This window comes from Neomonachus schauinslandi, chromosome 9 (genome assembly GCF_002201575.2).
Source record: "Neomonachus schauinslandi chromosome 9, ASM220157v2, whole genome shotgun sequence".
Classification (NCBI taxonomy): domain Eukaryota; kingdom Metazoa; phylum Chordata; class Mammalia; order Carnivora; family Phocidae; genus Neomonachus; species Neomonachus schauinslandi.
Genome location: NC_058411.1, coordinates 79,452,812 through 79,471,359, shown reverse-complemented (window position 1 = coordinate 79,471,359; position 18,548 = coordinate 79,452,812). Strand labels below are relative to the sequence as shown.

Sequence of the window (18,548 nt, the reverse complement as noted above, 5' to 3'; positions counted from 1 at the left end):
ATCAGATAAAAGGTTACAAAATCTATAAAGAACTTACCAAATTCAACACCCAAAATACAAATAATCCAGTTAAGAAATGGACAGGAATAGAAATTTTTTCAAAGAAGACATCCAGATGGCTAACAGACACATAAAAAGATACTCAATATCACTCATCATCAGGGAAATACAAACCAAAACCACGATGAGATATCACATCACACCTGTCAGATGGCTAAAGTTAACACAGGAAACAACAAATATTGGTGAAGATGTGGAGAAAGGGGAACCCTCTTACACTGTTGGTGGGAATGCAAACTGGTGCGGCCACTCTAGAGAATAGTATGGAGGTTCCTCAAAAAGTTAAAAATAGAACTACCCTATGACCCAGCAATTGCACTAATACGTATTTACCCAAAGGACATAAAAATACAGATTCGAAGGGATACATGCACCCTGATGTTTACAGCAGCATTATCAACAACAGCCAAACTATGGAAAGAGTCCGGAGTCCAAATGTCCATAGACTGATGAATGGATAAAAATGTGGTATATAAACACAGTGGAATATCACTTAGCCATCAAAAGAATGAAATCTTGCCATTTTCAATGACATAGATAGAGCTAGAATGTATTATGCCAAGTGAAGTAAGTCAGAGAAAGACAAAGACCATATGATTTCACTCATATGTGTAATTTAAGAAACAAAACATAAACTTATGGGAAGGGGGGGGGAAAAAGAGAAAGGGAAGCAAACCGTAAGAGACTCTTAACAATGGAGAACAAACTGAAGGTTGATGGACAGAGGTGGCTGGGGGATGGGCTAGATGGGTGATAGGCATTAAGGTGGGCACCTGTTATGATAAGCATTGGGTGTTATATGTAAGGATGAATCACTCAATTCTACTCCTGAAACCAATATTACACTCTATGTTAACTAACTAGAATTTAAATAAAAATTTGGAAAAGAAAAAAAAAAGGACTCAAAAAAATATATATTTTCCGGTGTGATTTCAGATGATTAAAAACCAAAACGACTGAACTTCCTGATCAATAACAATCTGACATAACTTTATTGTCTATGATTCTCATCTTTATTAGCTTCAGTGGATACTAATTCTAATATTTAGTTTTAATATTACAGTCAAGAAAGTACCTCAAGTTGTAGGTTATAGAAGGTTGTGTATACAAATTCTAATCATACATATATGTGATAAAACCTTTTTTCTTAAATAGTAAGGAAACAGGAACACATAACTCAGTATAGAGTAACTTCTGAGAAGAAAGAAGTCAAGGGAATATGAATAGAAGCACATTAGGTAAATGTTAGTTATCATTAATGTCCTGATTCTTGGATTGTACTGTGAAAGGGTATTTGTCAAGTAAATGAAAAACTAAAATAATAGGCTACAAAGGTCCATGCATAAACCCATGATGTCAGTATGAACCAAGATAATGATTAAGCCAATTCTGTGCACCAAAGGTTTTTTTAAAAAGGAATGACAGTTATGTGTAAACTGCTTTGGACTGAAGGATTAACTGAGGTAATTCATGTTTGACATACAGCAAAATACTTAAAACATCTTAGCTTCTGTCTAAAATGGTACGCTTTATCGTTATTATAGCATAAAGTACACTTAAAAAATGTAAATCTCTGAAACTAATACAACACTGTATGTTAACTATACAGGAATTATTTAAAACTTTTAAATCTCTTCTCACTCTAAACCAACCTCTTTCCCCATTTCGCCAAAGCAGAAACCGTACCTAAAAAAGACAGACCGCCTCAGCAAACTAGTGTCACAAGAGGGCTCCTGATTGTCTACCAATCCAATTCTCCTTCCACTACATCCGTATGTCACAAATTTGTTTTTGACATTCACTACCATCATCAATTTTTCGCCTTATGTGTGGTGCCACATATATTGTCCAAAAAATGTTCTGAAAGGTTTTTATTACTACAGCCAATTTAAAACAACAACAACACAACAACAAATCACAAGCCATAAAGAGATGGTAACTATAAAATTTAATAGTTTGGCTTTTACTGTATTGGCTGTCTACCAGAGATTGAGGCTGATACTACTCCTTATTAAACATACCACACAAACAAACCTTTTTTCTTAATTAAGATGCAAAAAGTATAAAGGATAACTTGTCAACTTAATTTAATGTCATGTTTATGAAACAACTAAAATTATCTTACATACCACACTTTGGAAGAAGCTTATGTACTACCTATGCTACCTCCCTGTTTAAAAAATTAGAAATTTCTTCAACAAACTGGCTAAGATTGAATAGAGAACACGTCATTGTTTTCAAAAATTTACTGGGACTGAAAGATTAGAAATTCTCAGGATCCATGCTATCTAATACAGGAATTACTAGTTACATGTGGCTATCTAAATTAAATTAAGAATTTAGTTCCTCAGTCCCAACAAGCCACATTTTAAGTACTCATTAGCCAAAGAGCCACACAGTGGCTACCATGTTGGATAGCCTTTACAAACAGAATCTTCCCACCAGCAAAGGAAATTTTATTGGAAATGATGGGTTAGATTCTTAAAGGATTCTAATAAGGGCTAAGTGGTAGAAAATGGAAATAAGGAAAATTTTAGGAGAGAAAAAAGTATCTTTCAGTAAAGTAATAGAACCATTTGGAAAGAACTGTGAGAGACAATGAATTAAAAGCTAGTGGTAAAACTCTTTTTCTACAATTCCTTTATAGTCTGATGATTTCAAAGTCTGGAGATGTACTAAAGCAGGCAGGAATCCCTCCACAACTAAGATAAAGTTGTTACTGCAAATGAGGAATGAACTTAAAAACTTAATAAGGTTAAGACTGAGGCCATACCTGAATGCGTATAGGCAAACAGTGCTTACCGTGTACCAAATACTGTCTTAACATATGAGCCTACGAAAACTCTTAAAATTACCTCAACTTCATTAATAAAACAATAAAGCAAGCATGCTCAAATAACAGAATATCAATAATATCTATCTTTTTAAAACAATGAGTCTTGTATAATGAATTCTTATTTACCATCCCCTGATCAAATTAAAAATGTTGGGGCGCCTGGGTGGCTCAGATGGTTAAGCATCTGCCTTCAGCTCAGGTCATGATCCCAGGGTCCTGGGATTGAGCTCCGCATCGGGCTCCCTGCTTGGCGGGGAGCCTGCTTCTCCCTCTCCCTCTACTGTTCCCCCTGCTTGTGCTCTCTCGCTCTATCAAATAAATAAAATCTTTAAAGAAAAAAATTAGAAACGTTTAGGAACTCTCCCCTTCCCCTATATGATCTCAACATCCTTGTGAATTTAGTCTTGTTGCAAACAGTATTTTTGGTAAAAGGTAATTTTTCTAAACCATTTGATACACCACTCAAATGTTCATAGTCTGATTTTAACTATGCAGATATTTTACAAAGCTTCCCAATATATAGGTTATATAACTTTTAACCTAGCTAACACACTCCTTATACAGATTTCATGTGGCTCCCAAAACAGGCCCAGGCTCATTTTCCTTAGCTTTCTTCCTCTCCCTAAGGTTTTGCTAAAAACCTTTTATTTTTCTGTGTGCCTTCTGCTCTACCTCCCTTTTGTATTTCAATCCTCTAGAAAACCCTCCTTTTTCCAAGTATATCAAAACTCATCTTTAAATAAATCTATTTATTTACATTTTTCACGAAAAAGTATTTATGGATGGGAAAAGATTACTGTCCTCATTAGCACAGACACTAAAAGATTTGTTCTAAGCCACTTAAGTAAATGGTAAAACTGAGACCAGAATCTGAGTTTTCTTTTCTATGCAGCTTTCCATATTTTCTAGAGTACCAATTAGCACAATTCTATTCTTTCTAATATAGGTAATTCACTGTCTATATAAATTGTATAACCTGAAGTTTTTATAGAAACAAATTTTAAATTTAAGATCGCTTCTATATATTGTTGCCTTTATAATACTTTTACTATAAATAAGTGCAGAAAAAAATTGTCAATGGGTAATTTCCCATTGTCTTCCTAGCTTCCTACAATATTGTTTTTGTACTTCATAAAGTTTATATTAATTTTTGCTGGATTGAAAGGTTCCACTTGTTTGAAAATGGCAGCCACTATAATTACAGGACACAATCATGCCCTTCACTCAGGAGCAACACCCTGATGTATGTCAAATGCTGCCTCTCACCAGAATACACTTCCTCCCAGGAATGTGCCACATGAGGTAGAGACACATAATGCCACAGGATATAAATATGCAAAGATTTGATGGTTAAAAAGCTTTCCATTTTTCTCTAATATAAATAACTAGAAGCATTTCGTACTGGAAATACAACTACAGTATTGATTAAAATGCAAATTTACATGTATCGTTAAGATCTATTACTAGATTTCAAAACAATGTTATACCTTTTTAAGGTTGCTTTGGGATGCATTCCCTTATCATTTGGAACCCTTCAGTGAAGAAATCTAAGAGGTAAGGATGTAACACTTACTAATATCTAGCTACAGCAATTCTAATCTGAATTCCCCTGAAATTCCTCACAACTCGACCTTGAAATTCACTCCCCTGAGGATTTCTATGCTTTTCAGTTATTATCTCTTATTTTCGTGAAATAATAAGCTGAATATAAATGTAAATCTTTAGTACCAATAGATGCATCCTTGGAGGACAACATCCCTTATACACTGTAGTTCATAAGATGGCATTTTTAACTACAAAGTCTTGACCAGCATTATGGTTTTATACAGAATAGGGGGTGGGCACAAAGCGATATAATCTTTGCCAAGTTCCTTAACTTTTTGCTAAGCCTCCGTTTCCTCATCTTTGTAAATGGAAGCATAGTAATTGTAACAACATTTAAAATGGTTGCTCTGCGTATTGAATGGAGCACTGGGTGTTATACGCAAACAATGAATCATGGAACACTACATCAAAAACTAATGATGTAATGTATGGTGACTAACATAACATAATAAAATAAAATTTAAAAAAATATTCAAAAAGGAAAAAATGAAATAAAAAAATAAAATGGTTGCTCTGAAGACTAAATCCATAAGATAATTTTAAGACAATGCTGATAATCACTCAAATATTAGCTGTCAATTATGTGCTGGGAGCTATACAAAAAAACTGCAAGATAGTAAAAAGAAAAAACAAAAATTGACTCTAAGAAATCTGAGAATGAATTTCATTTATAAATAATCCACAATAGTAAAAGAAAGTATGAATTTTTGGAAGCAGCAATTCGTATCAAGAATTTAAAAAAAAACTTAATACTCTTTGACATAGTTATCTCCCTCCTGTAAATTCATCCTAAGAAATTGGAAAGAAAAAAAAAAAACTATTACATGCAAAAAAAAAATGCTCATTACAATGTTACTTACTTATTAAGGTGAAGAGCTGGAAACCAAGTTTTCACTAGTAAGATAATAGCTGTGTAAACTTATAGTACAACTTGACGAAATATTATAAGCATTAAAATTATAATAATTACTAAAAACACTATGCATAAGCACAGAAATTCTTTTAGGATATTAGGTGAAAATGAATAAACATTTGTACATACCCTGTTAAAACAAGTAAAAATTATATGTATGGAACTGAAAGCAACTGAAAATTGTGCTGATTTTTTTCTTTCTTTCTTTGAGGTAATTATTGCTCCTTGTCCTCCCCAGAACAAAGAAAAGTCAGTCTTAGTCCATTCAGGCTTCTATAACAAAACTCCACAGACTGGGTAGCTTATAAACAAGAGAAATTTATTTCTTAGCAGTTCTGGAGGCCGGGAAGTCCTAGATCAAGGTGCCAGGATGGTCGGTCGGCTGAGGGCCTTCTTCCTGGTTCACAGCTGAGGCCTTTTCTCTTGTGACCTCACATAGTAGAAGGCGCTAGGATCTCTCCAAAGCCTCTCTCTGGAGCCTCTGAAGGCACTAATCCCATTCAAGGAGGGCTCCACCCTCAAGATTTAAGCACCTGTCAAAGACCCCACCTCCCCACCTCCTAATATCATCTTTGAGGGTTAGGATTTCAACATGGGTTCCCAGAAGGACACAAATATTCAGACCATACCACTCAATTAAAAGAATTCAGTTCAGTTTCACTGTTTTCCTCCTCCTATCTAGTTAAATTGATTTGAGACAAGGTAAATGCAAAAATGGGACTCAAAGTTAGCCAGTAATTTTAAGTCAAACTACTTTTATGTGGTGTATGCTGTGACCTTGTACACATGATACAGGTTCAGACTGGACAGCAATAGGGTCTATATAACTTCAGGTTAAATTATTTTTCTTTTGGCTCACTTAGAAGCTAAGTTTGCTCTTTCCTGAAGCAGTGAGGCGAAAAACTGCTAAGGAAAACTAAGGTGGTTATAGGCTAGCTTGTCTTATTCATTTGTGTCTCTCCCCTTTCTTTTTAAGGTGATCAAAATATGGAGTTGAAGAATATCTTAATTTGATATACTTACTAAAGTTATTTGGCATATGTTCTTAACTTTTACTAAGTTAAGTAAGTCTGGGTTTTTGGATTAAATAATTCTTAAGAGAAAAAGTATATATAATTTTCATCATATTTTTAAGTTCCTGATTTATGTTCATTCAAGATCTTAATTCATAGACTTCAAATTCATTCCTAAATCAAGTTTCAGTAATTATGTATCTAAAGCAACAATTTTTTAATTAACAAATTACAGTTTCAGAATAATAAGCTAATCAGGCTACACGAAAATGTAAACAGATTTTTGCTTTCATTGTTGGTGACTAAAATGAACATAAGTTTACAGACCTTTACCTGCCCAAATTAAAGTTAACAGACTAAATCCAGAGCAATGAAATGCTAACTAGCAGATTTAGTCCAACTCACCTATTAAGTAGAAATCTTAGTTTGATTATAGCTGCAAAAAAGTAAATGTCTAAATTTTAATAAGCTGAAAAAAAACTTCCTCTCTACCTTCTCTCCCACAAAAATAGATTTTATGCCTTCCATATAATGATATTTTTCTGAGAAAGATGACTTTTTCCACTGAAGATGACAGATGTCAAATATACTTCCAAAATGTACTCAGGTATTAAAATTGCTTTAATTAGCAAACTCTAGAAATATACTCCTTATATAATTAGTTGTATTAAGTATCAGACAAAAAACTGGCTGGAGCCAGGTGTTTGCCTTGCGTCCTGTCCAACACTAGTTACTAATCTAGCTACCTGTTCTCACATTCTTTGCTCAGAACATAAAAGAAAATGTTCACAACATAGATTTGTTATTTTTTGCTTGTTGGAATTTTTAGATTTTAAGTTTTTACAAAAAGCTGCTTCTTTAACATTTAATTTGAAATACAATTTTTCCAACAAGTCAATAATCCTCTTTTAAAAGTAACCCTACCTTGGGCTAAATGAAAATGAGCACTGATTACTTCATGAACATAGTACCTTTCTTCTCAAGAACTAAAAGTTCTTTTTAATATTCTCTTATCTCTAATCAAAAAATGTTGGGGGAGGAGGAGGTTACTTTATCTTAACATCCCTTGAAGTAGTGACATACTATCCTGGTTTTACAGATGGAGAATCAAGCAAAAGACATGTTATGTGATTTGCCACAGTCTTAATGTGGCAGTCACCAGTAACTGCAGGACCATGTTAATTCTGAACACCAAGTTAATCATAGAAATGTAATTAGTGAATTTTGTTTTGAAAAGGACTTTCTGATTACATTAAGACTAGAGTACCCCCCAAAATACAAAACCTTCTGCCAAAGACAGTATAATGTATCTGGATAAAACCATACAGTATCAGTCACCATCTTGGTTAGTCTCTCAGAAAACCTTAAAGTTCTCAATAAAATCCCAATCTAGAAAATTTATTCACATTTCTATCTTCCTTTCTCTAACTCCCAACATCCCTAATTCCCAACATCCCTCATTCCTTAGGACCATTATTACATGAGATCCTATCATTTCCAATACCCTCAACTCTTTCCAGCTAAACCTTTCCCTCTCTTATCCTCCTCCCGCTGGCACCCTCCATCTTCAACTTCCAATTCCAAAATCCTAATTCCAGTCTCTTCAAATAGTAGAGGCAGATGTCAGTATTCATACTTCCACTCTAAGTCACTCAATCCACACACACATTAAATACATTGGTGCTGGCTCAAGATTCCTTTCCACCTCAACTCCTGGTACCATCCAACCTAGCAACTTAAATATTGTTGACCTTTTTTTATAAATCTCCTAGCAGATCCTGGCTCCTCTACTCCAACAACTTTTTCTACTTTAATATTCTCTCATCTGTCATTACTCTGGAGTCTATGTTCTCTGATCAGTATCTTTCGATGTTTCCCACTTCTATTCTACATGCTCTTTAACTTTACCAAAACTTACAGTCCCTTAAAACAGCCGTCAGTTATATGTGTCTCCATATCACGTCAACCTTTTTTCTTTAAAATCAAGTCTGGCCATTAATTGTATGGCATACAGTATGGTACAAATGCAATGCAATTTGGATCTCCGTTCTACCACTTATTCCCTTTTGTGGCTATGGGCAAGTTACTAAGCCACTCTTAAGTCTCAGTTATCTCCTCTGTAAACTATGGATAATACTTAGCTCCCATGGTCATTAGAAGGATTAAATCTAGCACAGCGTATGACAAACAATAAAACAGTCTGATAGACTTCTCTTTCCTAGACTTTGTTCTACCTTTTACCCAACCTTTCCTTAAATGTTTTTTTCTCGGGGCGCCTGGGTGGCTCAGTCGTTAAGCGTCTGCCTCCGGCTCAGGACATGATCCCAGGGTCCTGGGATTGAGCCCTGCATTCGGCTCTCTGCTCAGCGGGAAGCCTGCTTCTCCCTCTCCCACTCCCCCTGCTTGTGTCCCCTCTCTCGCTGTGCCTCTGTCAAATAAATAAATAAAATCTTTCTAAAAAAATGTTTTTTTCTCTTCCTCTCCACTATTAACATCACCTCAACAATCTCAACTCCCAATTTTCCCCTGAATGTGTATAACCTTACTCTTTGCTGTCTCTACTTCACTACTTCCTGTTTTGTCTTTAATACTTTTCCTCTAAACTCTCTTACCTATCAAGAATTTTTAGTGTCTCAGGGCGCCTGGGTGGCTCAGTCGTTAAGCGTCTGCCTTCGGCTCAGGACATGATCCCAGGGTCCTGGGATCCAGCCCCGCATCAGGCTCCCTGCTCAGTGGGAAGGCTGCTTCTCCCTCTCCCACTCCCCCTGCTTGTGTTCCCTCTCTCTCGCTGTCTCTCTCTGTCATATAAATAAAATCTTTTAAAAGAAAAGAAAAACTGATTTTCAGGAGCTTCTTCCACGTTCATCTTGTGGGTGTCATACGCCAGGGCTAGCCAGCACCCTTGCCCCAAGGTTGCTGATACAACTTAAGCACAAATCCAGACTTCTCACAATTGCCTCCAACGTTCTTATTCTTTAATTTAAAGTCAATTAGCCAAGGTATAGTACATCATTAGTTTTTGATATAATGTTCTCCCCCCACCACTCCTGCAAATAAGTGTATCCAAAAAATTACTGCTTTTCTCCCAACTTTCCCTTTCTCCTTTCATGCTTGTTCTTGTTTTGTTTTTACCCTCCCTTCTTGAAATGCCTTTTCCCTTTCCATTATCCTTATCTCTGACTGACTCCTAATATTCGACCTCTTTTCTGAAGCCTTCCTTCACACAACTCCCACACTGCCATCCACAGCCAGGCATAATCACTTTCTCCTTGAGCCTTGAAGAATTTCATATACAGACACACATCACATTTCAGGGGGATCTAGTTCCCTTGTTGGATAGTGAACGCAGTTATCAGGTTTTACTTATCTTTGCATCTCCAGGGCTAAGGAAATGTCAAGTACCTAGCAGACACTCAAATGTCACTGCACTGAAATTCCTGAAGAAAAAGTTACTAATGGTATCTGTCCTGAAAAATTAAGAAATCCATAAATATAATTCAGGCAACTAAAATTCTGAAATGCTTTTACGTATCATTAAGAGAGCAAACCCAAAATTGACCCCTAATTCCAAACTCAAAAAGTCAATGTGATTCACAACAACAACAAAAAAGTTTGGTGACTTTATGCCAAATAAAACATTCCGATATGATAAGTTATGTTAACTTTGATAAAGTGGTATCAGAAAAACCACAATTCACTAAATTCCATCTAAATTTTTGTAATCCTACTACAGGATACTAATATAGAGAAGCCAAAAATTGTATTTGTTAAAATAATCTCTAATCAGGTGAACAAACAAGATGCATCTAATCATATGTAAGAGTATCATTATAAATATTTCTAGGAAAACAATTACAGTCTACATTCCAAATCATAATGGCCTTTATCTAAACTATAATCCCTGTTATACACATACAATTTAAAAATAAAATTGTAAAACTGGCATTATATTAAAATTTAATTTTCAATTACTCTTGAATTCACTAAAGCTTATTCTTTGCCTTCTAAATGTAGAAAGAAAATGCCTTCTAAGGTAATTCAAAAGTTTCAGACACAATATAATTTCCACCAGTCAATCCTACATTTATGAGTAACAGAAATGATATATTAAATGGGGATTTCAGAAGTACAAAGAACATTACTTAGGATTCTAGAACTCTTATACTAAAAGCTATCCTAAAGTTGACCAAATCCAATACCCTCTTTTTATTTTATTTTATTTTTTTTTAAGATTTTATTTATTTGACAGAGAGAGACACAGTGAGAGAGGGAACACAAGCAGGGGGAGCGGGAGAGGGAGAAGCAGCCTTCCCACTGAGCAGGGAGCCCGATGCGGGGCTCGATCCCAGGACCCCGGGATCATGACCTGAGCCGAAGGCAGATGCCCAACGACTGAGCCACCCAGGCACCCCAATACCCTCTTTTTAAATGAGAAATATTAAGTCTAAAATTCTAGGAAGGAGAAAAGTAATATAAATCTACATTTATGAACACATACTATAAATCTATAAATCATAAACATTTACTTCCATATTATGGGCAGAGACTGAATGACAATACTGCACTTCTGGCATTTAAGATTGTATTATTTCTCTTCCTTAATCTTCAAATGTGATAAAACTACATCAATTTTCTGATGTTGATGCATTCATGAAATCTCAAGATAAACCCAGTTTGACTATGAGGCTTTGTTTCGTAGTTAGTTCGCTGAACTGGGTTTGATTTGCTACTTCTTGAAAATTCTCAGCCATTATATCTGAATATTTCCTCTCCTTCATGATCTCTTCTTTTGGAATTGTTAGCTGTATGTTGGACTTGTTCATTTTACCATTCATGTTTCTTAATCTTCCAATTTTATAAACTCTATCTTTGAGTTCAGCCTTCTGGGCCTCTGTCAATAGCAGGAGATTTTAACCTTTTGTGCCAATGGACTTCTTTGGCCGTCTGATGAAGGCTATATCCCCCTTCTCAGAATAATATTAAAGGCCTAAAACAAAATACATAGGATTATAAAAGAATCAATTATACTGAAATAACTATCAAAATATTTTTAATTTTGACATAGTAATATCCGTGCTTTATTAACATTAAGATACATATGAGCTCTTCCAATGGTTTGATAACCATAACTTCATTTATTTATTTATTTTTAAGTAAGCTTTACAGCCAACAGGGGGCTTGGACTCACAACCCTGAGATCAAGAATCGCCTGTTCTACTGAATGAGCCAGCAAGGCGTCCCTACTGTAACTTCAAAGTAGTGACAACTCAAAGCATTATTTCAATAAATCTGTAATAAATGAACAGCAACTGTACTATAAGAAAAAAAATCTGACTTATATTGGTGTTATAGGTTGAATAGTATCCCTCTAAAAAAACATGTTGAGTTCTAACCCTCTACCTCAGAACATGACCTTACTTGTAAATAGGGTCACTACAAGTGTAATTTATTTAGAGGGGGTCACACTGGAGTAGAAGAGACCGAATCCAATAAGACTAGTGTCACATGGCCGCTTGAAGACACAGAGACACACAGGCAGAACATCACGTGATGATGAATGCAGAAAATGGAATCAGGCAGCTGCAAGCCAAAAATGCCGAAGATTGCCATCAACCACCAGAAGCCAGGAAGAGACAAGGAAGGATTCCCCTACCGGTTTAATGGGAACATGGCCCTGCCAATACCTTGATTTTGGACTTCCAACCTCCAAAATTGAAACAATAAATTTCTGTTGTTTTAAGCTATCCAGTTTGTGGTACTTTGTCACATTACAGCAGCCCTAGGAAACTAACTGCTGTCACAAGTATCTCTAATGCTGCTATGGTTTGTTGGAATTTCCTTCAATTATGAATGTAAACAAGTTTCAATTAGAGATCAGTAAAAACACTCTTAATTCTAAGAACCCTATGTCTGAGGCAATTTAACACCTCAGTCTAAGATCCATTACTAATGAACTATGCTTTAACAAAAATAATGAACTACGTTTAAACAGAAATACATGAATAGATCTTTTTCATTTCAAACCATTCTGAGTGCCACAAAAACATCTCAGGGATTTCTAATGACTGGCTCTTGACTCTAAAATGAGATGCAGCTAAGACATAAAACTTGTCATAAATAGTGAATTAAATCTAACTATTAAAGGATGAAAAAATTCATTATCTGTGTTAATTTCTTAAACTTAAGTGTAAAATTATCCCTTTGTCTTAGGTTAATATGACTAGTATGAATAACCAAATGAAAAGTCTTACTTTTGACACTTCTTAGCCATTAAGTAAAGCATGAGAGCTAGTCTCTTGTTAGTGTATTCCTTTTAGAACTACTCAAGTTGGTGTTTAAGCCCAATAGCCTTTTGTTCTCTTATTTATCCAGAGGCCATATTTATTTAAAAGAAAAAAAAAAAAGAGCAGTACAAAGTTCTCCATCTGTGAGGTATATATATTATCAAAGACATGTGGCTATTAAGCCCAAAATAATAAAACAGAAGATTATGAATGTACTACCAATTGTCTCCAAATTTTTTATCTTGGCTCTTCAAAATTCATGCTTTTACTTCAGTATCCTACCAGATCTCTACTGGAAGTCTTTCATTTGCTTAAATATGTCAAAAACAACAGTATAATAAAATTAATCAAAAAAAATAATTAACAAATACACATGTTACAAGTCTAGTGACTTGTAATGTGCCTATCACTGTATTATTTTAGGGTAATTTAGTACAGGAAGGGCCTATAATGATGCTTAGTTCAAACTGCTCTAATGAAATGAGCAAACTGAGGCCCACAGAGGCTGTACTTGTCCAGAATCACAGAATAATTAGTGACAGCTGGGACAGAAAGGCATCTCCCAATTCCAAGTCCAATGTTCTTTACATTACACTATACTACATAAGAATTGGTAAGAGTTAAGTAAACTATCTGCAAAACTTTTGTACGATCACTTTAATTCTATTTGTAATATGATATTTAAAAACAGCATGGTTGCCCAAAACAACCTAACAAGTTTTGGGGGTTTTTTAAATCAATTTTATTTTACCATCCAGCACATTTTAAAAATAGGAACAAGATCTCATTTCCACCTTCAAAATTGGCAAAAATGTTTTCAAAGAGAACTGGACAGATATTTCAAGACATAAGCACTCTCATGTGAGTTTTCCTTTTCTAGAGGGCAATGTAGCAGAAAGAACAACTTAAAGTTTGCATCTCCTTTAACTCCATTCCTAGAGTATCTTAAGGAAAGAGTAAAAGATTTGGATGAGGACAGAACTCAGGATCAAATGCAGCACTGTTCAGGAATAAAAGATTATCCAACGATAGTAGACTGCTTAAAACTAATGTATGTTATACACTGAACCATAATGTAGCCATTAAAAACTATGTTCTAATGACATAGGAAAAGGGTCACAATATATTTGGTATGAAGTTTCTACTATGCAATTCCACTCTATAAAGAATACATGTATATACATAAAATAATACAGAAAAAAATCATAGTGCATGAGCACATAGTAAAAATCCAATAAATGAATAAGATTCTACAACAACATCATAGGAAAGGTTTGATTATAGTATATCAAATGTTAAGACTTGTTATCTGAGTAACAGATACACAAATAGTTATTACTCCCTTTAAGGACTATTTTGTACATTATCTGAAATTACTACTTTTGCAAGGAGGAAAGTTTTTTGTTTTTTTTTTTAATGACACTTTAAATCAGTTCCAGTTATTACTGAAGGATGGAAAAGAAAAGTAGACTTTTACCAACCCTTCCTCAAACTTGGCACTGCATAAGATAAACTCTTACACATAATAGATTCTTAATTATTGATTAAATATACACTCACAACCAACTTTTGAGAGCTATTTCTCCAAACAGAACTCTAATTTCAAATAATAGAGCATATATTAGAGGATTTCAAAATGAGGCCTCTAAAGGCCTCACTCGATTTTTCACAATGGTTACCTAGAAAAAGTTAATGGTTTCCCAAAATATTGGTGATTTTCACTCTTTTAAAGGTTGAAATCAGGTGAAAAAACATTTAAGTGTTAAGAACAGTGTCTAATGTAAATAAATTCCTATTGATTATGGCTTCTAAAAAAGGAGAAAAGAAGGTAGAAAAAAATATATTTAAGGCCCAGATAAAATCCGTATTACAGGGGAGTCTTACAATGCTGAGGCTTTAAGGGCATGTGCCATAACATACATACATCTTTTGTTTCTTCATACTATATACAATGATAAGTAATAAACTACTGTTTCAAAACATTAAATATTAAAGATAAGATAAATTATTGGAATAAAAACTATATTCCAAAGAAGTTCACACTTTTTGCTTAGCTAATGTACAATGCTGGCTCTAATAAAACTGATTACCAGATGAACACAACACTTCCTAGAATTAAAAAAAAATTTTTTTAATAAAACCCCCAAGAGTTCTGTCCCCATGAAGTGTTAACATCTCATAAAAAATATATATATGCTAAAACATTTTTTTCTGTTCTACCAAAACTAATATAATAGAGCCTCTAGGGAATAACGTATTAATAATGCAGGATAAATTTATGAAAATAGAATTCTAAAGGTCTGGGTGAGTGAGGTAATTTCCAAGTTGTCCTACATCAACAACTTTTAATTTTTTTAAATTAAAAAAAAAAAAAGGCAACCCTCCCAACTTGCCTTTTGGTGTCTCAAATATCAACATCTTTGGGATTAAAGTACTGGGAATTTTTACTCATTTTCAGTGTAACAGCAGTATCATCCACCAATATCATTACATGAAAAATTTGCATTCTTAATCTGTCCATAGCAAGTATTAGAAAAAGAGCCCATTTAGAAACAATATATTTTACTCATGTGTCAATTCACATTCCCTCATTTGTTTTTCTATTAGATGTATCCAGAAACGAAATATTAATATTTTACTTTAAATATGGTAATTAGTCTTTTCCCATCTCTAAAAACAGAATTTGACATTCTGATCCAGGCTACTTTCTTAAAAGATGCCAGTAAAAATTATCGTCCTTCCGTTCAGGATTTTTAGCAGTTTTTCCCCTAACTAAGGGTTATATGAGATACTTCTTGATCTCTCTCAAAGTAGGTCTAATCTGCGGAAGGCAGTGAGACAGTGTACTGCACTGTGAATGGACAGCCAGGTATTTTATGAATGGAGGCGATCACGTGATCCCAGCACCTCCCCGAACTGATATTTCCCACATAACTGTGTCAACATTCTGAGAACAGGGGTAGTTGTTTGTGTGTGCGTATGTTTTTGAATTTAACCTATAACTTCGAATTCTCCTTATTTCCTGAACTCAAAAATCTACATGAAGACAGACAGTCAAAGCTTTGAATTTTTGTCCTGGGAAATCCTTTCAAAATGTCCAAGGTGATGGATGTTTAATTATTTTTTTATGAATGAAGAGTGTGCTATGCAAATGAGGGCGATTCACAAAAAGAGAGAGAACATGGCGGCCACTTCTGCTTCCAGACTGCACTGACACTGCAGCAATCTACCTTCTCCCACACCCGCTCATCAGAAGAGTGTGCTGGTGGGGGGGAGGGGGGTGGAGGTTCGAGGAGAAACGCTGCTTGGCATTTCTCAAGCTATTTTATGTTAAACAGGCCTAGGCTTTGGATTTTAAAGTTCTCTCAAAAAGGTCTGACTCGAGGAATGCACTTTATTTAAAGGAATGCATCCTAGGACTAGTCCTAACTCTCTTAACTCTTTCCAATCCTCCAAAGATAAACAAAACTTGAACTTAATTACAAGAGAACGGATGCAAATATTCTGCACGGAATTAAATCCGGTCTCAGTAAAAACTGTTACCGGACCATTATTCTTTCAGGCAGCCGTTACGTTAAAACAAAATATTTAAAAGGCAACGTACTTCGTTTGGAAAACAAACAGCCCAAATAAACAAAAACTTAAGCCAGGACACTCTAGAAGTTAATGAATGAAGTCATCAACATATTCTGCCATGTAAATACTGCTAAATCAACGTAAATGGTGTTTCTCAATACAGCTGAAGGATATTATTAACACTCAATATTCTATGCCCCTGATAAAGACATGCCCAGCATTCGCAAAGGTAAAATATAATAGTTCAACGTCTCCCACACTCCAGGTGTCCTTCATGTTATTAAATTCTAAAAATGTTTCCCTAGTTCCATTTTTTACATGAAGCTTACAGGTCGTAAGTTTAAAAGGGGGGAAGGGGGGAGGTTTAATCGGTATTTAAGAGTCACTGACTCATCGAATTAAGATTCAAGAGCAGTTTGCTGCAGGAGGTGCTCCCACACGTTAGTTTCCAAGTAAAATAGCTATAAAGGAAGCAGGATGGATATTCAGGGTATGTTGACTTACGGTATGCTAAAGTGAAAAAGAACAGGCCGGGGGGGGGGTCTTCGAGGCAAAGAGGTAATTTCTACCCCGCCACCATCCGTCCACATTACTCCATCTCATGGACGTACAATTGCCATCCCACCCCAACACTCAATACCCCCCTCCAGAAGTAAGCAACTGAGGGGGGGGGGGGGGGGGCAGTGGAGGGTGCTGCCATTAAATGGCTAAAGAAATCAAATGTTATCTCCAGAACAAGATGCACCGAACTCTCCAAGCTTGCAAGCTTTCCGGCACCCAAGTCTCAGAGGGGTCGGAAGGATGGGGGGGGGGTTACTAATCAAGATCAATGAGGCGCTTACTCGTTGTCAGAAGTCGCCGTCTCCTCGCTCATCTTTCCCTCACCGCGATCCGATCTGGAGATGGAGGAGCAACAGCAAGCGGAGGAGCAGCGGCAGCACCGAGGGGCAGGAGGCAGCGGCGGCCGGGGGGGCGCGGGGGCAGCGGCTCAGGGGCCTCACCATGGTGGATGCCTCACCCGGAACGGTGCCCCCCCAGCCGGGAACCCCGGCCACCCCCGCAGGGGGGTGGCGGCAACAACCTCCGCCGTGGCGACCCCAGCCTCTTCCTCCGCCTCAGCGCCCAGCCAAGGGATCCGAGGAGGCCGGGGAGGGTGGGTGGAAAGGAAAAAGGGAAGAGGGGCTGCGAAGGCTGACTGGAGAGCTGCTCCTCCCGCCACCGGGGTGGAGCGCGGCGGGGTCCGGCCAGGAAGGAGCGGGCGGGCGGAGAACCCGGGAGCAGAGGCGGCGCTTCCCTCAGGGATGCGGCGAGGAGGAAGCAGAGCTGCGTTCGGTGGGGGCCGGCGGGAGGGTGCCGAGCCCAGGCTCCGGGCGGCGGCGGCACGGTCCTGCCGGAGCCCACCCCACCATCTCCCACCTCGCCGCCGGCTGCCCGCTTAGCGCCCGGAGGCGGCCGGAGCGGTCCTCAGGCACGAGCCGGATCGGGCGAGGGGCCTCGCGGCGGCGGATTCCTCCAGACACGCTCCAGTCGGGACGCCTCCAGCAGGGGGAGGAGGGGGCGGCGGGGAGCGTGTGAGGCCAGGGCAGGCGAGCCGATCTCCCCCACCCGGGTCGGAGAAGAGCGGGCGCGCCCAGGAGACAGGGTCCCGGGAAGCAGCGGGAGAGCGGCCGCAGGTCCCCCACCAGCCAGTGCCCACCAGCAGCTCGGCGGGCCAGCTCCTCACACCCGCCAGAGGGGAGCCGTGAGGGGGGCGGCGGAAGCGCTCACGCCGCCCGCTCCTTCCGCCGCCGCTGCCCGAACCGGGGGCGCCCACGGGAGAAGGAGGCAAAGTAGTCCCTGGCGACTTCTCCCGGCCGCTTGCCTACCCCGGGGGCCAGAGCGGGCACGGGGTGCGGTTGCCGAGCGCAGTACCCGGGCCGTGAGGGCGTGTGGGTAGGGCTAAAAGCTGCGGCCTCCGGGCGAATCACTGCAACTCGAAGTCGTGTGCAGCATAGCAAGTTTCAGGAAAGTAGTTCCCTCCTCCCTTCATTTCCCAAATCGTTGTCGAGCCACAGAGCGGGGAAAGGAGGGGGGAGGCGGAGGGATACGCCAGGCACCGTGTACAGTGTGCGTGCGCGCGCTCCAAACTCTTGGCACGCTGCGAAAGGGGGCGGGGGTGGGAGCTGCACTGGGAGCTGCTTGGGAGGTTGCATTGTTGCGCCGCGCTACTCCCCGTTACTCCCCGTTACTCGCTTTGGAATATCCGGGTTGTTAGAACAAGG

At 38.0% G+C, this 18,548-nt stretch overlaps 1 protein-coding gene across 1 annotated transcript in view; it reads right to left on the bottom strand.

Annotated features, from left to right (window-relative positions):
• SPRED1 (sprouty related EVH1 domain containing 1) overlaps nt 1-18,242 on the bottom strand; it is a 116,040-nt gene extending 97,798 nt beyond the window's left edge. The window contains exon 1 of the mRNA XM_021695377.2: nt 17,130-18,242. Coding sequence (XP_021551052.1) covers nt 17,130-17,161 — 32 coding nt within the window. The 5' untranslated portion in view covers nt 17,162-18,242. The remainder of the gene's footprint in view (nt 1-17,129) is intronic.
• Between the last annotated feature and the right edge of the window lie 306 nt (nt 18,243-18,548).